Source organism: Hemitrygon akajei, chromosome 11 (genome assembly GCF_048418815.1).
Source record: "Hemitrygon akajei chromosome 11, sHemAka1.3, whole genome shotgun sequence".
Taxonomy (NCBI): domain Eukaryota; kingdom Metazoa; phylum Chordata; class Chondrichthyes; order Myliobatiformes; family Dasyatidae; genus Hemitrygon; species Hemitrygon akajei.
Window position 1 is genome coordinate 21281446 of NC_133134.1, and position 23636 is coordinate 21305081.

At 38.4% G+C, this 23636-nt stretch overlaps 1 protein-coding gene across 7 annotated transcripts in view; it reads left to right on the forward strand.

The window, feature by feature from the left end:
- clec16a (C-type lectin domain containing 16A) overlaps nucleotides 1-23636 on the forward strand; it is a 230884-nt gene that overhangs the window by 105396 nt on the left and 101852 nt on the right. For 5 of the 7 annotated variants that reach the window (XM_073060358.1, XM_073060359.1, XM_073060354.1 and 2 more), the window contains 5 exons: nucleotides 834-1062; nucleotides 9488-9614; nucleotides 15304-15404; nucleotides 17496-17618; nucleotides 21188-21297. In XM_073060358.1, coding sequence (XP_072916459.1) covers nucleotides 834-1062; nucleotides 9488-9614; nucleotides 15304-15404; nucleotides 17496-17618; nucleotides 21188-21297 — 690 coding nt within the window. The remainder of the gene's footprint in view (nucleotides 1-833; nucleotides 1063-9487; nucleotides 9615-15303; nucleotides 15405-17495; nucleotides 17619-21187; nucleotides 21298-23636) is intronic. The other 2 variants (XM_073060356.1, XM_073060357.1) reach the window with 1 other exon arrangement.

Genomic DNA, 23636 nt, shown 5'->3' on the forward strand with positions numbered 1-23636 from the left:
ACAATAATACATTTAAAATAGATTATCTATATGACACAATTTGTGTTTAATATTAATTACATTTATCAGTTTTGCAAAAGCAAAAATAGATTTTGTGAGCTAACACAATAAGGACAGCCTGGGTTCTCTGGTTTGGGCAGAGCGCAACATGTAACTCTGTGCAGTAGTGAAATGCATTTTAGTGGTTCCAGTGGTTGGCTAGTAACAGTGATTTTATTCGTGGTGATAGTATTCCTGTTCTTCACTGGAGAAGGGAAAAAGTGACTGTAATCATGGGGCAATTTTTGAACAAAAACTGTATATGGTACAATTTTATTTTAAGAATAAAGTCCCTCACTTATGATGGATTTTATTTTATTTGTGGAGTACTCTGCATAATTGTGGTTGCATTAATAGCTGTCATTTTTTGCTTTGTCCTTGGGTAACTTTTCCTTTTGTTTTTCTGAAATTAGTAAATGTTTCACAACTTTAGCATAAACTTGGAATATTAGTGAGAGGCTTTATGGTGTTATTGCAAGGCTTCTGTCAATTCCTGGAGATGGTCAGACTTGTATAAAGTGGATTGTTGTATTTGTTAAAGTAGTAGATACCATTATGCATACTGGTTAACCATTCTTCCTGCATTATTACCAAAGTCCTGGATAGATTAATATTTTTTTTAAACTTAAAACCTTCTTTGTGTCAAAATGCCAATTGATAATAATGTGAAAATGCTTCTTTTCTATACCCCCACATTTTCAGCAAAAGAATAGTAGATTGTGGGCATTTTTTTAACCTGGCATTTGAGCACTTTCACAACATTCTTTGATATTATTTTCACTTCATTTTTGCAGATGTCCACAAGCATTCGATGTTTCACCAAACCTGTAGAAACGTTGGAACGATCTTTAGAGATTAGTCGACACAAGGGAAGAAAGAGAGTGCAAAAGAGACCAAACTATAAAAATGTAGGTGAAGAGGAGGAAGAAGAGAAGGGCATAGAGGAAAAGGAAGATGACACTGAAAAGCTGAAAGGTACAGACACTAGTGCAAAAGGCATCAAGTCAAGTGGGGAGACTGAAGGTGAGTGTTGCATGAGCAAAAAGACTGGTTCCCTCACTTTCCTATAATCCAGTGATTATGCAATATATTTGCTTCCGTGCATAGACATTTTTAAAGCTAACTAACTTTGAAAAGTATTACTTTCATGGTGTTAATGTCCTGTTGTAACTTTCATCTTCAAGGAGTCACTGATACAGATGGAGGACTATGCCTGTTCAATATGTCTTGTTGAACTGATACAAAATAAACTAAAGGAACCTATATAATTGTGAAACTTCTCAGTCCCCCTGTTGTTGTAGCTCAAGAGCAGCACTAAGAAATGTTATTTTTGAGATAGACATGTACCAATAGGACCTAAAGAGGGGGAAAATATTTGAAGATCATAGCATGTTTTTTAAAGTTACTGATGTCTAATTACCAAAAGATTATTTTGTCCTGGTCAAAAAGTAATAGAGTTTGAGAGCATGAATGATCAGAGAAATACTACTTCCTTGAAGTTCAGTGTTCCATTACTTTGACATGAAAATAAATTATTATATCCCAGTGCTGACAGTTTTTTATCTGCAGCAGTGGTGGGTTGTGTTTTTCATTTAAAAGCATATTATTAAAAAATCTATTTGCTCTGTTTGCTGGTTTGTTGTGGTGCCTCTGGCTATTTGATGTGTGGTTCCTTTTTCATATATCTTTGTAAGCTTGATTTGTGTACTTCTCTTTTGCTATACACTTAGTGGCCACGTTATTAGGTACCACTTAAACCTAATGAAGTGACCATTAAGTATACATTTGTGATCTTCTGTGCTGTAGCCCATCCACCTTAAGGCTTCAGAGATGCTGTTCCATACTCGACTGTTATAACATATGGTTTCTTGAGTTACTGTCGCGTTACTGTCAGCTTGAATCACTCTGGCATTCTCCACTGACCTCAGTCATTAACAAGGTATTTTAGCTCGCAGAACTGCCGCTCAGTGGATGATTCTGTTTCCTCTTTCACACCTTTCTCTGTAAACTCTAGAGACTGTTGTGCCTGAAAATCCCAGGCACATCAGTTTCTAAGATACTCAAACCACCCCATCTGGCACCAACAATCATTCCATAGTCAAAGATGCTTAGATCATATTTCTTCCCCATTTTCATGTTTGGTCTGAATAACAACTGAACCTCTTGACCATGTCTGCATGCTTTTATGTATTGAGTAGCTGCCACATAATCAGCTGATTAGATGTTTGTTTTAATAAGCAGGTGTACCTAATAAAGTGGCCATTGAGTGTATGTGCAACAATGTGGAGTTTTTCTGATATTTAGTTGCAGAGCCATATGCATGGAAATGGGCCCTTTGGCCTAACTGGTTCATCTGGTCCAACCAGAATTCCCATCTGGTCCCATTTGACCGCGTTTGGCCTTTATCTCTCTAATATTTTCTATCTGGGTACCCGTCCAAGTGCCTTTTCAAATGCTGTTAGTGTACTTAGTTCGATGATATCTTCTGGCAACTTATTCCATGTATTGACCACCTTCTGAGTGAAAAGTTTATCCTCTGGTTCCTATTCAATACCTCTCCTGCCTGTGCCCTCTAGTCCTAGATTCCCCCACCCCAATAAAAAAGACTGCAATGATCTCCATGATTTGAAACATCTCTAAAATCACCCCCTCAATACAATTAATGGTCTTGCCATTAACAGTGTTCTGTCCCTTTATATTTGATTTCCCAAAATGCACTACTTCACATTTAGCTGGGTTAAACTCCATCTACTATTTGTCCATCGATATCGGCAACTGATTTAGTATGTTCTGCTTTATCCTTTGGCAGCCTTCTACACTATCCACAGTACCACCAATCTTAATATTATCTGCAAGCTTACTAACACACCCATCTGAATTTTTATCCATTTCATTTAGGTATCACAAAGCAGCAGATGTCCTAGGATTGATCCCTCTAGACACAGACCTCCAGCCAGAACAAGTCCCATTTACCTTTACCTTTTTTCTTCTGTGGGTAAAGTCAATTCTGAATCCACGCTGCCAAGTCACCATGAATCCCATGCATCTTAATCTTCAGGAGGTGTTTTTTCATGATGGACCTTGTCAAAAATCTTACTAAAATCCATGTCAACAACATCCACAACACTGGTTTTGACTTTTGTCACCTCCTTGAAAAAGTCAATCAAGTTAGTAAGAAATGACTTAAGTCTTCAGTCACAGTCACAGTAACATAACTCATAAATCACTTCCACATTCCTTCCAACTTAATAGTATTTTTCCTCTAGCAGGGTGACCAAAACTGAACTCAATATTCCAAATGCAGTCAGAACCCTGTCAACCACTGATATCGTGTTCAGGGAATCATGTACTTGTAGTCCCAGGTCCCTCTGTTCTACAACAGACCCCAGGACCCTTCTATAAAATCCAACACCTCACACTCAAACTCCATTTGGCATTCCACAGTCCACGTACCCTGTTGATCAAGATCCCTCTGTAAATCATGATAATCATCTTCATTGTCATTAGTGCCTAATTTAGTGTTACCTGCAGACTTACATATTTTCATCCTGATCATTGATATAGATGACAAGTGACAATGGGCCTTGCACAAACCCCTGGGTACCTCTACGAATTTTTTTTGGGTTTAAGTTGTATGTCTTTGAGTGGTACCTTCATATCCCATGATTTCCTTAATCTAGTTATTTGAACCATGACATGATTTTTTCTGTCTCCTCTTAATGTGTTATTGTATTCTTCTTATCCCTAAAAATCTTACTGAAAACTGATGGGAGGTAAGCCCATGACGGGGACAGTGCAATTGGAAATTACAAATTAATTTTTTTCAGCAAATCTGTTAGTAAAAGTATGAAGGAAGTACCATTTCTCCTCAGAAGAGATATCCTTCCTATATTATAGCAATAATGAACAGTTAAAATGTCGCAAAAAGTTACCATACATCCAGTGCTGCCTTTTTCGTGGCCTTTAAACATGTAGATTCCCTATGTTCATCAGTGCCAATCTGAACTTCTTGTAGCTAGGACTCTAGTATTTTTACCAAATATTGAAGATAGAAGATTGGAAGATACCTAATTGCTTAAGGTGAAACTATGTTTTCCTTCTGCCTTTTATCTTTTCTACCTGTCACTTCCCAGCTTCTCACTTCATCTCCCTTTCCCGACCCACCCACCTTGCCCTTCACCTTGTTTCACCATTCACCTGCATCTTTGCCATTCTTTTTTTCCTCATCCTTGCACATGAGAGTTAGTTTTCCCTTTAAACTATTTCAGTATTGATTTAGAAAGTTTCAAGAAATTCCCAGCAGAAAAAGATGAATGAATTCAAGACAAAATATTAATATTTAAGACCTTGTTCAGAGCTGTTACATGATTAGGCCAATTTCAGATATAAAGCATCGTCCTGTGGCTTTTTAATTGTAAGGTACTTAACATAAGATAAGCATGTTGTCACTTTTTGCACAAATAATCTTCTTTGTACGTGTGTCTATAAACATTAGCAGAAATAGCAGAAAGTGAGGTTATTTCTATATTTGGTTGTATCTGGTCAGTTCAAAGATTTGGTGCATGTTTTCTTTAATTCACTTTTGAGATGGGTTTGCACATTTTGTATTTAATTACAGTTTGCATCTGATTTTGTTTGCCATTTGTTTTACATTGTCTTTTTGTGCTAATATCTACTTGCTTTTATTTAAGCTTCATTGCATTTGCATTGCTATAATTTCTGGATGTTTAGGACAATGAGGGAGATTCAGTCTAGATTTGTTGAGTGGGTTGCGGGGAGGGTTGGAAATGGGGCAAAAGTTGGAGCAATTTCATCTTCAGCCTCTACTTTTAAACTTACCGGTATTTCTGCTTTCAGCATCCATTATCAACAATCAGTGGGGTATAAATGTTCTTAAAACTTAATTCTTTTTTCCTTGATATATCGGTTCAACTGGTTCAAGATGGTCAAGTGAATCTGAAGGTACTGTTGACTAATCTGCAACTATTTATTAGGTACATAAGTTTAGGAACACTAAGTTTTAATGTGAAATCAACAGAGCTCCTGATTAGTTTTAGAAAGGTCTATTTTCTTTAGCAATCATTTTCATTTATTAATTTACATCTTGTCTAATTATTTTATATACAAAAATACTTAAGTCTCACAAATTAAACAGCTGCTGTGCTTGTATTATTTGGAGACTATTTTGCTGCTACTTACTATTGCCAGTTGCACAGCCTGAATCATTATTTGTTTCCAGACTGACCTGTACCCAAATACAAGGGTTAAGAGCATTGAAAGTATCTTTAGTTTATTGCTTTCGATCTGTGACGTGGTTACACCTTATGAAACTGTGGAGATGAGATTGGTAACTTACCACATGAGTTATTGGTAGTTGTAACCCTCTGTTGATCCTTCAGTGATATATTACAAAAAAACTTTTGCTGTGAAATGCATGCATATGAAATAACAAAATAACACTAATGTATAATGTACCATCTTTTCATCCTTGTAGTCAGGTATAAGCAGTCACTTGATTTAATTTGGAATATTTTATGTGACATGTTGAAGATGGTCATATCTGCAAATGATAGAATCTAGTGTTGATTAAATTCCTCTTTAGCATGAAGCTCATATTAGTACCTAAGATATTAGCTGCTCTGCATTTCAGAAGACGAGCAACAAAGATTTTCTGTGACTTTTAATTAAGCATTTAAAACTTTCCATCCTCATGGTGTAATGCTGAATCTGAAATCAGATTATTGTTTTCTATAACCAAGTGTGGTTTGGCTAACTTAGAAAGAAATCACCATTGAATTACAACAACATGTATGGAAATGTTGGCAATTAATTCCACATGGGGTATTGGTAACCTATCTGGATAGGGATCTATGTAAATCCCTTTATTAGTTTTGATGTTTGGATAGCTGGAATACTGAGTGGCTTTCAGTTGAAACAAACACATTAGCTTTCCAGAGATACCATTTAACTGTTTTTCACTTTGCTGTGGGTATTGTGTATTATGAATATTCATGTAAACTGCTGTAGCTTTAGTGAACATTCTCACAGCACACTGCAAATTTCCATTGATTACATTGTATCTCCAATGGTGCAGTCACTGAATCAGAATCGGGTTTATTATCACTGGCATATGTTGTGAAATTTGTTTTTTTTATGGCAGTGGTACAGTACAAGACAAAAAAATACTGTGTTACAAAAAGAAAGAATGCAGAAGAGGAATAGTGAGGTAGTGTTCACAGACCATTCGGATATCTGACGGCGGAGGGGAAGAAGCTCTTCCTAAGATGTTGAGTGTGCATCTTCAGGCTCCTGTACTTCCTCTAACTCAAGTTGCACTGATGATAGTTACTTTTTTGATTTAAAAGTTTAATTCAAAATTCAAAAAATTATACTATTACATGAATACACAAACTTTACCAAATTGAGTAAGTTGGCATTAAATAGCAACTATTTATTTTGCAGTTCTGCAATTCTAAATTAACCTTGTAACTTCACACAGTTTTATTTTAATTTTAATATGAAGTCTACAGATTTCTGGCATTGCCTGTAATGTCTCCAATATGCTGCCTTACACGAGCATATTTTCGTGCCATGTACCATTCAATGCATAACATCAGTAATCTATTGCTGACAGATCAAATTCCACAATGTATACTAATTTTTAGAGGAATGAATTGGAATTTAAGGGAATAAATTCCTCAACTGCTGGTGTCACTTTGAAGTAAAAGTCTATGACTTTCAAACAGGTCGCAGAGAGGTGATTCTACGAGTAGTAGAAATTAACTTTTAGAGCACTTTAGGTTGATAGTACAGGTTTAATGGTACAGAGCATGAAATAAAATCAAATGGTGCACTTTATGGTAAAGCAACTGAAGTAATAGCTGTAGAAGCGTCAAATAAGTGGTAAAGATTTGGAGTTTAATTAAGATTTTCCCACAATTAATTATGCAGGCGATTGCTGTTCATTCAGGGCTGCACAGCAGCTTCATTTGATGGATCAGCAGAGATGATGGACTGCAATGTATGGTCAGTTTCCATTGACCTCTTCAGCAAAGTGGTAACCTAACCTGGGTTTGGCGTTTCCAATGTAAACGAGACCAAAACCTATAAAATGAGTGCAGTGCATCGGAAGAGGAGAGAGGGAGAGAGAGAGAGAGAGATAGAGAGAGTGTGTGTGTGTGTGATTTCACATAGTGTTTGTTGCAGTGTTGGGTAGCACATTGGAGGTGCTGGCAGTGGGATTTTATGATTGCGCAAGAACGGGATGCAAAAAAGGAGTGTTAGAAAAATAATTACTATATCCAGGATATTATGATCTCTCCAAAAATGGGATGATTTCTGTTTAGTGGTAGGATCAAGTTGTAGGTTGTGAAAACTTGTCTGACAAGATAAAAGGCTGGAAGGTGAAGACAAGGAATTTTAGGTAAAATTTTGGAACTCAATTTTGGAGAGATATTTTCTCTTGATAGCTTTACGAAGATCACTTCTTGATTTGAATGCCTTGGTATGCGACTTCATTAGGGTTATGGCTCTTCCAGTTCATCCATAATTTCCAGTTTAGGAATACCAAGGTCGCCTTTTTGGTACACTGTTGTCTACACTTTATGATCATCTCTGATGGTGGTGACATGCTCATCTGGGTTGGCTGCTTAGAAATAACATTGAGCGAAGAAAAAGAGATGAGGACACAGACCTCTATGTCCTTAATGTTTCAGCTCAGTGACTAGTCAGAACTAACAAACATCAGAAAATAGTCTTGTTTTAAGTTGCAGAGTGAGGAAGGACAAAGGAACTGGTCGTAACTGGGTGGAGACCAAGAGGAAATGGATTACAGAATAGTGCTGGCTGAGTGATGGCATAGCAAGTATCTATTAATGAATCTGATCTATCTGCAGTAGGTGTAAGTAGAACAACAGAGCAGCAGAATAAAATGAAAATACAGAAGAGAACATTTGTTGGAAATCTGAGATAAAGGCAAATTTTGGGAAACCCAGCAGTACAGGCAATATCTTTGGAAAGAAAAATTAAATTGTTTCAGAACTTACTAGAAATTGCAAAAGGGGAAAGAAACTGAAAATACTGGGAATTGGGAATATAAGCTGAGAATGCTGGCAGCACAGCAGGTCAAGCAGCTTCTGTGGAGAGAAACAGGTGATGGCCTGGCTCAGTGAATGCCACCATGTAGGGTGACCAGCTGCCAATGCCAACACTGCTGTTTCACCACAAAACTGGTACAATCAAACAAGCACATAACCCCATCCACTATCCTAGTGTTACCCGCATTTAAACTGGCCAGTTCTGACATATATTTGCAATACCAATTATCTGAAATGCTTGCATTCAAGATGAGTTGTTTTTTTCTCAAGCTTCTGTTAGCTTTTATTGGACAGTATGAGGCCAAAAATAGGGAGACTAGAATGTCAGAAGAATAGAGGATGAAAATGACAAATAACTGGAAGCTTGGGGCCATCCATGTGGAACGCACTCTTATGCAATCAAACTCTGAGAATATATTGAAGCAAAATTTGTAATCGGAGGAAGAAAAAAAAGCTGTAGTCGAGTAATTGGCAATTTGATGATCAGTAGCAGAGTCCTGGTCAAGCAGAATTAGGAAAACTCATTGGATAATTCAGAAGACCTCACCTTCAGAAAGGTCAAATTTGTTTTGTCACTTAATACCAGTGGTTTAATTGTTACAGATTTGATTCTGTTAAGCATGGGTCTTCTATTTTGGGCAAAAAAACAATTGTACTGTATTGCAAAGTTGGAGGGGCTTCACTTTGTCCAGAGCCTTGAATTGAATGATCTTTATTGTCATTATACATAGGTAAAATGAAACTCTGTTTGGCTTCCTCTCAGGCAATCAAACAAAGCGGTAGATAAAAACAAGACTGTAATAGAAAAACAGTATTAAATAGATAAGTAGCAGAAAATAAGTTGCAGCGGCACCAGAATATCACAGTAATGCACCAAGTGCCGTTAGTGCAAGTATTTGAGTCCTTGTGTTTGCATTTGAAAAATTGAGAATTTAGCATCTTCCAAGAATTTATACACATCAGACTTGAATTACCTTTTCTACTTGATTAGTGAATAAACTATTGGCAAAAAGGAGACTAATTATAACTCTGCTGTGTAACAATACTGTAGAAGAACTTCCTGGAAATTCTTAGTGGTAGGGAATTACTTGAACTTAGTTGGTTCCAAGCATTTCAAAAAACAGAAAATCCATTTATTCAGGTGAACTTACACTGTCAAAAATATTAATGATCATTGAAGCAGAGCCTTCCTAATGAATTTACATAACTAACTTCTCTTCATTTCAGTAGTGTTACTAATTTTGAATATATGTATTTACTACTTTAATGGGACTTTTCATAATATTTCAAGAGAATACATGTACACAAGATAGTTATCAGTTTAAGTAAAGTTGTGTTTTCCTTATTTAAAGAAATTGAAATGGTTATTATGGAGCGCTGCAAGATATCTGGCACCCAGCCTTCAGGCTTGACCGAACAAAATACCACAGATGAAGAGAAGACTGCAGCTGCTACAAGGACTAACAATCCAAAGAGAAGGTAAACTTAATTTTTGTAGCTGTGATACTACTGTATTCCACCAGAGTGAGAGAAGATGAAAAATAAACAGCTAGAGTTGGAACCAAAGGAGAAATGTATGTTATCTGGGAGGCCCAATCCTGCCATGGCTGCCATTTTAGATACTTTTAAAATAAATATTTAAAACTTCAAGCTGTTAAGTATTTTTGCTTCTGAACCAAGTATTCATTAAAGCACTAAAGCAAATTTGTGTTTGTCAAAAGTAATAATAAATAGTTTTGCAATGGCTGACATCCGATGCATTGTTAAATCTTTTGTTTATATAAATTTCCAGTGCAGAGTTGTGCAGTGCATGTTGGAATATAATAAAGTGGTCAACAGCAATGCAATTAGTACTTGTACATGGATAACATACTATTGGGATATTGCTGAAGTATGCATTCAGAGTGACTACATATTGGAATGGATCTAAATTTTTTTGTGGTATTTTCTCTAAAATTCCCAATACGTGCTCATTGTTGTCATCAGAATATGAGATCATGGCAGTGTTATTTCAAGGGCAATGGTGAATTAGTGCTATTTCAGAGATCCAGGGGACGTGGGTTCAGTTGTGATCTCCGATGTGTTTACCCCACGACTGCATGGATTTCTGCCAAGTGTTCTGATTTTTTCCCCAAATCCCAACAGTGAGCTGAAAGGTTAATTGACTACTGTAACTAGATCTTTATAGTAGAGAAAGGTTGCAAAGAGAATCAAAAAGGAAAGCAGACAGCTGTCTGAAGAGAATAAATTGCAGGGAAATACAAAAGGGGAAAAGGGACTAAAGCAATTATTTTCTAGGAGCCAATGTGGACCTGATCATGCAAATTAAGTGTTGTGTTATAATCAGTAAGTGAGGCATTCTGCATATTACCAACAACTGATATTTGTTATTGGGAAGCTGTTATAGTAACCAATCATGAAAGATTAATGAATAAAAAAGGAACCTTTGAAAAAAACAAAAGGTAAATTAAATGTAGCAAAGGAACTTAAACGGGAAGGAGGGTCTAAAGGAAAATAGACCATAATACATAGGAGCAGAGTTAGACCATTCAGCACATCGAGTCTGCTCTGCCATTCCATCATTATTATCCCTTTCAATCCCATTCTCCTGTCTTCATCTCATAACCTTTAATGCCCTAACTGATCAAGAACTCATCAACCTTTGCTTTAACTATACTCACGGACTTGGTCTTGCACAGCCGTCTGTGGCAATGAACTTTGCTGACTCACTACCCGCTGGCAAAAGAAATTCCTTCTCTTCTCTGTTCTAAATGGATGTCTTCTGATAGCCCTCTAGGAAACATCCTTTGCATCTCTATCTAAGCTGTTCAATATTCAACAGGTTTCGGTGAGATTCTTCCCCTCGCCCCATTCTTCTAAACTCTGGCAAGTGTAAGTACTGAGCCATCAAAAGCTTCTACTGTGATAATCCTTTTCGTTCCTGGGATCGTTCTCATGAATCTCCTCTGGACCCCCTCTAATGCCAGCACATCTTTTTAGTTTAGGGGCCCAAAACAAAATACCCCAAGTGAGGTCTAACCAATGCCTCATAAAGCCTCAGCATTACAGTCTTGCTCTTATATTTCAGACCTCTTGAAATGAATGCAAACATTGCATTTACCTTCCTTACTACCAAGTCCCTTTGTACCGCATGTCTGATTTTTGAATTTTCTCCCCGTTTAGAAAATAGTTGGTCTTTATTTCTTCTACCAAACTGCATAACCATACACTTCCAAGCAGTATATTCCATCTGTCACTTATTTGCCCTTTCTCCTAGCTATCAATTCCATGATCCAAACCATTGACATATAAATGAAAAGAGGTGATCCCAACCCCGACCCCTGTGGAATGCCACTAGCCATTAGCAGCCAACCAGTAAAAGCCCCCTTTATTCCCACTCTTTGCGTCCTGACAGTCAGCCAATCTTCTATCCATGCTAGTATCTTTCCTAGGGTATAATGGGTTCTTGTTAAGCAGCCTCAGTTGTGGCACCTTGTCAAAGGTCCTCTGAAAATCCAAGTAACCAACATCCACTGACTCTCCTTTGTCTGCCCTGCCTGTGATTTCCTCAAAGAGTTCCATCAAATCTGTCAGCAAGAATTCCCCTAAAGAAAACCATGAAAACAGAGAAAATTTTGGCCTTTTTTCTCATGTGTCTCCAAGTACCCCGAAACATTATCCTTAATAATGGACTCCAAACAAGAGAAAATCTGCTGATGCTGGAAATCCAAGCAGCACACACAGAATGCTGGAGGAACTCAACAGGCCAGGCAGTATCTATGGAAAAGAGCAAACAGTTGATGTTTCCGGCTAAGACCCTTAATCAGGACTGAATCACTAAAGTCAGGCTAACTGACCTAGAATTTCCTTTCTTCTACCCCTCTCCTTTCTTGAAGAATGGAGTGAAATTTGCAATTTTCTGGAATGCAGGAACCATTCCAGAATCTGGTTATTCTTGAAAGATCATTACAAATTCCTCTTCAGCTACCTTTTTCAGAACCCTGGAGTGTGGGTCCATCTGGTCCAGGAGAATTGTGTATGTTCAGACCTTTCAGCTTCCCAAGTTCCTTCTTACAAATAGCCACTGTACTCACATCTAACCCCCCCCACACTCGAATTTCTGGATTACTGTTAGTGTCCTCCACAGTGAAGACTCAATGCAAGATATTTTTGAAATTTGTTCACATTACTACCATAAGTTGTAAATTGTCCGACATTACTACCTGTCAGCAGCATTTTTCCAGCGGTCTGATATTCCCTCTCGCTTCTCTTTTACTCTTCACATATCTGGAAAAAAAAACACTTTTGGTATCCCCTTTCATATTATTAGCTAGCATACTGTCATCTTTTATCTTTTCTCTCCTTATGGTTTTTTAGTTGCCTTCTGTAGGTTTTTTAAAGCTTTCCAATCCTCCAACTTTCCATTATTCCTTCCTGTATTATATACCCTTTCTTCTCCTTTAATGGTGTCTTTGACTTAACCTCGTCAGCCACAGTTGCCTCATTCTCCCTGTAGAATACTTAAATCTTTGCGGTGTATCTATCCTGCACTTCCTGAATAGCTCCCAGAAATTTCACCCATTGCTGTTCTGCCATTATCTTTGAACTTTGATCCCTCATTGGAAGGGGACATTAGCAAGGATCAAAGTTCAGAGTAAATTTATTCTTTTATCTATAAGACCCCATAGGACATAGCAGAAGCATTTGGCCCATTGAAACTGCTCTGCCATTCAAAAATGGCTGTTTCATTTTTTTCCCCTCCTCAGCCCCACACCCCGGCCTTCTCCCTGTCACCTTTGATGCTGTGTCCAATCAAGAACCTATCAAGCTCTGCCTACATTCAATGACCTGGCCTCCACAGCTGCCTGTGGTAATAAATTCCACAAATTTGCTGCCCTCTGGCTAAAGAAATTTCTCCACATCTTTGTTTTAAATGGATGCCCCTCTATATTGAGGTTGCGCCATCTTGACTTAGACTTCCCCACCATGGAAAACATTCTATTCGCATCTGTTCTGTCTGGGCCTTTCAATATTCAAAAACTTCCAATCATATCCCTCTTCGTCCTTCTAAATTCCAGCGAGTATAGACTCAGAGCCAACAAATGTTCCTCATATGATAACCCTTTCATTCCCAGAAACATCCTTGAGAACCTCCTCTGGATCCTCTCCAATGCCAGCACATCCTTTGTTAGAGGAGGAGCTCAAACTGTTCACAATACTCAAGGTTAGGCCTCACCAGCCTTATAAAGCCTCAGGATCACATCCCTGCTCTTGTATTCCAGCCCTCTTGAAATAAATACTAACATTGCATTTGTCTTCCTCACCATGTTAACCTTTAGGGTGTTCTTCACAAGGATTCCTGCTAATGTCTGCTTCCGCTTTAGGTAGCTCCCTCCTCATGCCTTTATAATTCCCTTTACTCCACTGGAATACTGTTACATTTGACTTTATCTTCTCAAACTGCGGAGTGAATTCAATCATATTATGATCCCTGACTCCTAAGGGTTCCTTAAGCTCCCTAATCAAACCTGTGTCATCAAATAACACCTAATCTGTTCTCCTAGTCTGCTCAACCTCAAGCTGCTCTAAAAAGCCATCTCATAAGTATTCTACAAATTCCCTCTCTTGGAATTCAGCATCAATCTGATTTTTCCAATCTACCTGTATTTTGAAATTCCAATCACTATCATTTTACATGCTTTTTCTGTCTCACATTGTAATTTGTATACCACATCCTGGCTACGAGTCGGATCCCTATATGTAACTCCCATCAGGGTCGTCTTACCCTTGCAGTTTCTAAACTCTACCCATAAGGATTCTACATCTTCTGATCCTATGCCACTTATTTCTAAGGCTTTGATTTCGTTTTTTACCAAGAGTCACTCACCCCTTCTGCGATCTGCCTGTTCTTCTGATACAATGTGAATCATTGGATGTTAAGCTTCCAATTATCATCTTCTTTCAGCCATGACTCAGTGATGCCTACAATGTCATACCTGTCTGTCCTTCTTCACTGTCTCATTACACACTGCATCTACTTATATACCAACTGTCCCATCCTAAGCCCTATCACTCTGGTTCCTATCCCCTACCAAATTAGTTTAACTCTCCCGAACAGCTCTAGCAAAATTGGCCACAAGAATATTAGTCCCCCTTAGGTTCAGATGTAACCTGTCCTTTTTGTACAGATCATATCTTCCCCAGAAGAGATCCCAATGATCCAGAAATCTGAAACCCTGTCCCTGCACCAATGCCTCAGCCACGCATTCATCTGCCAGATCATCCTATTGTTATCCTCACTGGTGCATGGTACAGGCAGCAATCCAGAGATTACTACTCTGAGGTCCTGCTTTTCAGCTTTTTACCTAACTCCCTATATTCTCTCTTCAGGACCTCCTCCCTTCTGTAGACACGATTTGAAACATCCCTGACCGTGGAACCTGAGAGGCAAAATACCATCCAGATTTCTTTTTCACATCTTCACATCTACAGAATCTTCTGCCTGTTTCTCTAACTGTGGAATCCCTTGTCACTACTGCACTCCTCTTCACCACACCCCCTCTGAGCCGCACAACCAGAGGGACAGACCCTGTCACTGCTGCTTTTCCCGGTAGGTCCCCCTGCCTCCAATCAGTAACCAAAGCAGTTTGTTTATTATTGAGGGGAAGGTCTTCGAGCTGCAGCTCCAGTTCCTTAACACACTCTCTAAGGATCTGAAGCTCAATGCACTTAGTATGGATGTAGTTACCAGGGAGACGTGAGGTCTCCCAGAGTTTCCACATCTTGCACAAAGAGCATACCAGTACCTCTGGATCCATTCTCAGTGTACTACCTCTGTACTAGACCACTCTAACAATGGCTGCTCTGCTTACACCTCCTTTTTTATTAGCTCAAACATAAGTCACTTATATTGAGACCTGTTCTTTTCAAGTAGCTCCCCATTGCAACAATGTCTGTCTGTCCTCTTCAACTCACTTGCTACTTCAAATTATGACTCACTTCTGACAAGACTTGTTTCTTAGCTTGATCAAACTCATGTCAAGAAGAAAAGAAAATGTTCACCCAAATGCTGGTATGCTCTTCTGACTTTAGTTTTCTGTATACTGTTTCATTTTCCCAGACATGGCCTTTGTACTCTCATCCTTATTTTGTATGTTCAATTTTGCAGGCCCTTTCTAGATATGGTGTACAATGCACTGGAATGCTTTGAAGAAGACTATTATGCACTGTTTGTGCTATGCCTTCTTTTTGCAATATCTCACAACAACGGTAAGTTTTGTCAATATTTGGATTTGAAAAATTGCCCTAACTAGAACTGGTGCTGGAGAATTTAGAGCATAGTTTATTTATTTCTATTTGATACTAATGATCCTGTTGTATACGTTTTGCTCATTCAACCATGAACGGTTGTATCATAAGCTGTGTTCCTGACAGGTATTATCTGATCCAAATGGTTATTTTTGACATAATTATTTACTTCTTCCCTCTTTCCCACTTCTATGAAAAAAAATATCTATTCTCTGTATTCTGCATTATGTTATATACAATAAGCACAATATGTAATATATAATACAATATACAGATATATTAACAGCAAAAGGATAGCAAGGGACAAAGTTGGTCCTCTGGAAGATCAGAGTGGAAAATCTATGTATGGAGCCAAAAGGGTTTGGGGAGATCTTAAATTGACTTTTTGCATCTGTATTTACTTGGGAGATGGACACAGAGTCTACAAATTTGAAGCAATGCAACAGCAAGGTAATGCACCCTGTACAGATTACAGAGGAGGAGGTGTTTGCTCTCTTGAGGCAAATTAAGTGGATAAATCCTCAGGGCCTGACGAGGTGTTCCATCAAACCCTGAGAGAGGATAGTACAGAAATTGCAGGGGCTGTAGCAGAGATATTTAAAACATTCTTTGCCACCGGTGTGGTGCACAAGGATTGGAGGATAGCTAAATGTTGTTCTGTTGTTTAAGAAAGGCTCTAAAAATAAACCATGAAATTATAAGCCGGTGAGCCTGACATCAGTAGTGGGAAAGTTATTGGTAAGGATTCTAAGGGACCAGATGTACGAGTAGATGGACTAAATAAGAATAGTCAACATGGCTTTGTGCATGGTAAGTCATACCTAACCAATTTTATAGAGTTTTTCAAAGAAGCTACTCAGAAAGTTGATGAAGGCATGGCAGTGGATGTTGTTTACATGCACTTTAGCAAGCCCTTTGACAAAGTCCCCTGAGAGAGGTTGGTCAAGAAGGTTCAGTTGCTTGGCATTCAAGATGAGGCTTTGTGGGAGAAGCCAGAGACTGGTAGTAGACGGTTCCCTCTCTGACTGGAAGCCTGTGTCTAGTGGTGTGCTGCAGGGACTGGTTTTGGATCTGTTGTTGTTTGTCCTCCATATAAATGATTTTCAATGATAATGTGGTAAACTGGATCAGGAAATTGGTGGATGACACCAGGAATGGGAATGTAGTGGACAGCGAGGAAGACCGTCAATGCTTGCAATGGGAACTGGACTGGTTAGAAAAATAGGCTGAAAAATGGCAGATGGAATTTAATGCAGATAAGTGTAAGGTATTATAATTTTGGGAGGACCAGCCAGCTTAGGTCTTGCGTGGTGAGCAATAGGGCACCAAGGAGTGTGGTAGAACAGAGGGATCTGGGAATACGGATTAATAATTCCTTGAAAGTGGCATCATGTAGATAGGGTCGTAAAAAAGCTTTTGGCACATTGGCTTTATAAATCAAAGTATTGTGTACATGAGTTGGAATGTTATGTTGAAATTGTATCAGACATTATTGAGGCCTAATTTGGAGTATTCTGTCCAGTTTTGGTCACCTACCTATAGGAATGATATAAATGGAAAGAGTGCAGAGAAAATTTACAAGGATGTTGGCGGGTCTTGAGGACCAGATATAAGGGAAGATTTAATGGGTTAGAACTTTATACCCTAGGTCATAGAAGATTCAGGGGAGATTTGAAGAATGTTTACAAAATTGAGTATAGATGCGGTAAATGCAAGCAGGCTTTTTCCACTGAGGTTGGGTGGGACTACAACAAAAGGTCATGGATTAAAGGTGAGAAGTGAAATGTTAAGGGGAACATGAGGGGGAACAACTTCAGAACAGGCACATATGTGTTTCTGCATTTCAAAACTCTAATTATACTTTTGTACATAGGGATCGTAGTTAGACAGTTATCATTATTCATGCATGGAGTTAAATTTCATGTTCATTTTATAGGAGTGACTTCTTTGGAAGTTTTGCATGAAACTTCCAACCAAAAATTGATACCATATGAGTGAAGGTAAACAAGTTATGGGATGATTCAAAGCATTTAGTAATTTAGTATCATTTAGGTATCGACCCAGACCTGCTGGAAAAGATCCAGATTCCTCCAGAGGATGCTAAGGAGAAGAGCTCATATAGCCATATACTAGCAGAAAGACTCATTAAGATAATGAACCAAGCAACACGTTCTGGTGAGTACATTTCCTCGTGTTATTATTTGATATTCAGATTTCTACTTCTAATAGAATGGCAAGCTTAAAAAAAATGGAATAACTTATTGTTGCCTTAGTGGTTCAATCTTCAGCAATTTGGAGAAAACTGAAATGCAATCAACACGCTTTAAAGAAAACTGATAGAGCTTGCGGGAATCTTAGCCTTGTGCTTAAAGAGAATTCCAGACTGTTGGTATCAAGAATGTTGGTAATGAATGCGTGATTATAATAGTTATGTTCACACCTATTCCATTTTCAGTAGTGTTAGTCATGATTCGCCTGTACTAATGGTACCTCTGTCCAAAGCTTTGAGCACAGAATTCTAGATTGACAGTGAGTGATGTACTGAGCAAGTGCCTCAGTCTTGGGGATGCCATGTTGTAGGTGAAATGTAAACCTGAGACCTGATCAGTTCTTGAAGCTCTCTGCAATCAGCATCACAAAAATTGAGCTTGTCTGGTCATTGATGTTGTAGGAGCAAGCAATGTGAAAATTGTGTGTCTGGTCTGTGTTTCTTAAATAAAGTGGTAATTATATGTCAAAAAATGTTTTTCTTGGCTGTAAAGCACATTAGGTCATAAATAAAAGTGCCAGTCTTTATTTAAAATAGCAAATGGGAAAACATGTTTTTGCATTAGTATACTGTAATAAAAACTGAAATACATAAATGAGTTGAGCTTTTGGAAGCATAAATAAAACAATGTTTGATTTTAGGATGTTTTGATTACGCAGACAACTCAAAATGTATTAAGCTGCAAATAATTTTTAGAAAGGTTTTTTTTTGGCTTGGAACCTAATGGAGCAAAGTTTATGACTTTTTAAGAATAAATGCTTATCGTTTTGGAATCGGCCAGGCAAACACAGGCCTGCCACTATCATGTGTTTTGTGAAGTTGGTTTGGTACAGCATTGGTGTACTATATTTTTCCATTGCTTATTATTTTGTTTAATCTGAATTTTGTGCCCAACAACATAAAAAGTGTTAATGCTGGGAAAGAAAGTAATTCTCCATTTCACAATTTCAACATTAAGAATTCTGGGTCAGGAGTAAAGCAATGCAAATGTTTCTATTTTGCTCCATCTGCAATCTTAGACAAATGCTCTTGTTTCCTTTCTTGTTATCCTGAATGTGGTTTGCAATTTATTGCCAAAGAGAATGAACTTGGTTTATGAAACAGCCAACAGTCTGCTAGAGGAACTCAGCGTGTTGTGTTGCGTCTATGGAGCGATGGGTGGAATTGTCATATTTGTGGTTAAGACCCTGCATCAGGACTAATAGTATTAGGTGCAGAGGTGAATCGAATATACGGGTGCTTGGTAGAGTGAGAGATTGGGTGGAGTGGGATGATGGGCAAATCAAAAAGAGGAAGATTATGTTGGTAGATTTTGGGTCAAATGCAGCCTCCTACATCTATGCAAATATTCTGATATTCTTATCAACACAATAACTAGAGCAAAACTTGTCATCATTTTCTTCATTTAAATTCTTTCCATGATGTTGCATCTGTTCTGTCTTGATGCATTCCAATAATTTAATATACAATTGTGTACCAAATATGGCAGAGATTTTTATTTTGGAATATCACTTTCCATTTTATCTACCTTGCAGTAGTTTTAATAGTTCCCTTTAATATCAGAGAAATATATGCAATATACATCCTGAAATCTTGTTCTTTGCAAACGTCCATGAAAACAGAAGTGTGCCCCATTGAATGAGTGACAGTAAAAACTTTAGAACACCAAAGGCCTCTGCTTCCCCTTCCATGCACATGCAAAACAACGACCCTCATATGCCCACACTTCTGCATGAAAAAGCATCAGCACCCTCCACCCACCAAGCAAGCAATAGCAAAGCCCCCAAGAAGGCCCATGGTCTGCAGTATAACAAAAACTAATTGCTCCCAGACAATTCAACATACCACTGGCGCGCGCCCTCTTCCTCTCCCGCCCCCCTCTCCCCCTCTCTCCCTCTACCCCTCCCCCATAAAGGAAAAGAGGGGTGTCTCCCTTTCACAGTGAGAGGAGAGATGTGACAAACCAACTTGCTCATTTGCAATGAAAGTCTGTAGTGTTATTTTTTTTTCTGACTTCTCTGAGTCTGGAATTGGCAACAAACTTTCCCCCAGCAATAAGAGAGAGCGTGATTCGCCGAGTACAGAGCGTCCGATAGCTGATCCGCTTTTCCCCGATGTTCTGTTTTCTCCTGTGACGCTTCAGTCGGTCGGCACCAGCACCCCAAAGACTCATTTGTCTTCTAGGCCGCATCCTTGGAATTTCGAGAAGTGGTTGGTTGTGAGCCCTTGGGAGCCAATCCCACCACCGCAAAGAGTGTAGCTCCAGGTCAGGGTCTCCACCAGAACCCCATCCACTCTGTAAAAGGAAAAAGAGAGACATCTGAAGTAGAAATTAAGCCATTTCTGTAGATACGCTCGTAGTTGCTGTTAAGTGCATTTGTAGCTTTGACCCAGAATGCATGGAGTACTTTTCACTTTCCTGGAAGAGTGCAGCAGCAAAATCCTAGGAATCTATGCACCATTCAGCAAAAGCAGCTCATTTGATGGACCATTCAATACATTTAATCCCTCCATTTTTAATAAATAGTGAATTCAGTTATTCACCTTAACCTAGTGCAAATTGCTGATCCTTTACTCTGTGGTTTTGCTGCCAGGTTCCTTATTTCCTACCCTGAGGAGAACTTGTAAATCTCTGTTTTCACGTACACATGTTCCTGGTTAGTTACGACCAAATCCACAGAAGTTTGTATGAAATCACTAAATTTTTAAGGAACCAATTCTGTTTTGATGAAAAATCTTGACCTGAAATGTCATTTTTTTTATTCCTCTCCATAGCAGTCTCCTGACTGCTGAGTTCCTCTAACAATTTTTGTGTGTTTACTCTGTAATGCATATGTTGGTAGCAGTTTATTTTAATGAAGACAGTTTTCGTAATATCTACCTGAATCAGCCTTTATAACAAACCTTTTGAGCTATTGTTGAAATAAATGCTCTAAGAAATACCCATGCAGCATAAGAGACCTGCATTTCTGCATCACCTTTCACACATTTTGCAGAGTACTTCCAGCTAATTATATTTTGAAATGTGGTACTTCTATAACGTAGAAAATGATGCTGCCAGTTTTCACACATCAAGAGCAATGTGAGATTGTTAGTTCTAGAATTGTTGCTTGAAGTATATTGCCAAAGATTTTCTTTAAAACAATGCCATAGATCATTTGTGTTCAGCTGTAATAGTAGATCCAACCTTAATTTAATTTTTTTATTGTAAGGTGCCTCCTCTAAGTCCTTTCCTGCTGTACTAGAGGGTCAATGTATGTTTATATATCTTGGAGTAATTTGTACCAGAGTTATTCTGACTTAGAGTTGAGCTTGCTCCCAAAATATGAGTGCTGACATATTGAATTGATGGTTGAACATTTGTTGAAAAAGAATAAGTTACATTAAGCTTGTTTGACATCTTATTTGCATATAGAAAGTTTATTGTTGCTTGAATATATGTTGCTGATACCGTAAATATTTTTCTTTATCATAGATGCCAAAATCCGCCTGGCTACATTGGAGCTTGCTTGCCTCTTACTAAAACAACTTGTGTTATCAGATGGCACCTGTATTATTAAAGATGTGCATCTTGCCTGTCATGAGGTAAAATTTTGAATTTTTTAAAAAAAATTGTTGTGGAGTGTGTAAAAGGATACATGTTATGGTATCCAAGTCTGGTATCCTTATATGTCAAGATCATTTTCTTAAAAAAAAATGAAGTCATTGATCTGCGGAAAATATAGACTGCTTGAACATCTTTTATAGAATTGGTTGGCATCTATTATCTAACTTAAAAATAAAGTGATAGCATTTAATTAATGATCAAATAGTGTATTTGGTAGGATTTTTTATTGATGCAAATTTGTTAACATTTAAGGAATAATGATGCTGAAATAAATTTAATCAGTATTTCACTGTATTTCCATCTAGTCTTCCAACCTCTTCTCTCTGAAATGCCTATAACTTCCCTTTGATTCATTTTGACTGCAGCTAATTAATTTACCAGCCAACTTTGGATGTGGGAAGAAACGAGATCATCTCGTTGAAATGCGTGTGCAGTCTCCATGCAGACAGCACCTGAAACTAGGATCAAACCAGAGAATCTAGAGCTGAGAAGCAGTAATGCTAACTGCTGTGCTGACCAGTGCTTGTCAGAATAGGCTTGTGCTGCAATTTAACAATAATTAAAAGCAAATGACCTTGCCTCATCTGTATTTGAGGAGTGATCATTTAGCAAATCTTTTGCCTATCCTTGCAAGATACCACTGAGGGTATCTAGCTTTCTAGGCACCTGTGGGCAGAAACTACATCTGTATTCTAGAATACTGGTTATGCTTCTTTCAAAAAAAACCCTACTCACCTTAAAAGAATAAATTCCTAACAATTCTTTGGCCTTTTGGTATTATTCTTACCGACTTTGTTAACTCAGTGTTCAGCAGAACGTGTAATGGTTGCCTTATGTGACACTGTCTTGAATGAATTTTGTTTATGCTGCCAAAAGTTTGTGTATGCAGGAAGGAATTAATTAGGCAGCTTTAATATAATGTGAGCTGCTTTACTTTCAATTATGTTGTATGTTCAAGAGTCTTCCAGAGACTTAAAGAATAGTAAGACTCTTGGCAGTGTGGAGGATCAGAGAGATCTTGGGGTCCAAGTCCATAGGACACTCAAAGCAGCTGCGCAGGTTGACTCTGTGGTTAAAAAGGCATACGGTGTATTGGCCTTCATCAATCGTGGAATTGAATTTAGGAACCGAGAGGTAATGTTGCAGCTATATAGGACCCTGGTCAGACCCCACTGTGCTCAGTTCTGGTCGCCTCACTACAGGAAGGATGTGGAAACCATAGAAAGGGTGCAGAGGAGATTTACAAGGATGTTGCCTGGATTGGGGAGCATGCCTTATGAGAATAGGTTGAGGTAACTCAGCCTTTTCTCCTTGGAGTGACAGAGGATGAGAGGTGACCTGATAGAGGTATATAAGATAATGAGAGGCATTGATCGTGTGGATAGTCAGAGGCTTTTTCCCAGGGCTGAAATGTTTGCCACAAGAGGACACAGGTTTAAGCTGCTGGGGAGTAGGTACAGAGGAGATGTCAGGGGTAAGTTTTTTACACAGAGAGTGGTGAGTGTGTGGAATGGGCTGCCGGTAATGGTGGTGGAGGCGGATACGATTGGGTCTTTTAAGAGACTTTTGGATAGATACATGGAGTTTCGAAAAATAGAGGGCTATGGGTAAGTCTAATAATTTCTACGGTAGGGACATGCTCTTCACAACTTTGTGGGCCGAAGGGCCTGTATTGTGCTGTAGGTTTTCTATGTTTCTAAATAATTTATGCTGGTACTTCAGTGTTATATAGATCGTCACTCATATTGTTTCTCATACTTGTTTAAACATGGACAGCCATTCTGCTCATTAGTCTATACCAACACTTGGAGCAATTCCACTCCCCCATTTATTTTCCTATAACCCATTGGCAGATGGGAAGAGTATGGTCATGCACTTTGGTAAAAGAAATGAAAGGGTTGACTATATTCTAAATGTGGCGACAGTACAGAAAACTGAGGAGCAGAGGGACTTGGGAGTCCTTGTGCGGGGTTCCCTAAAGATTAATTTGCAGGATGTCTGTGGCAAGGAAGGTAAATGCAGTGTTAGTATTCCTTTCACGAGAAATAGTATATAAAAAAGGGATGTGATATTGAAACTTTATAAAGCACTGGTGATGTCTTACATGGAGTATTGTGAGTAGGTTTGGGCCCCTTATCGTAGGAAGGATGTGCTGAAACTATAGAGGGTTCAAAGGAGGTTCACGAAAGTGATTCCTGGATTTTATGGCTTTTCATATGAAGAGCGTCTAATGGTTCTGTACTTATATTCACTAGAATTCATAAGAATTAAGGGTAACTTCATTAAAACCTATTGGTTGGTGAAAGGCCTTGATAGA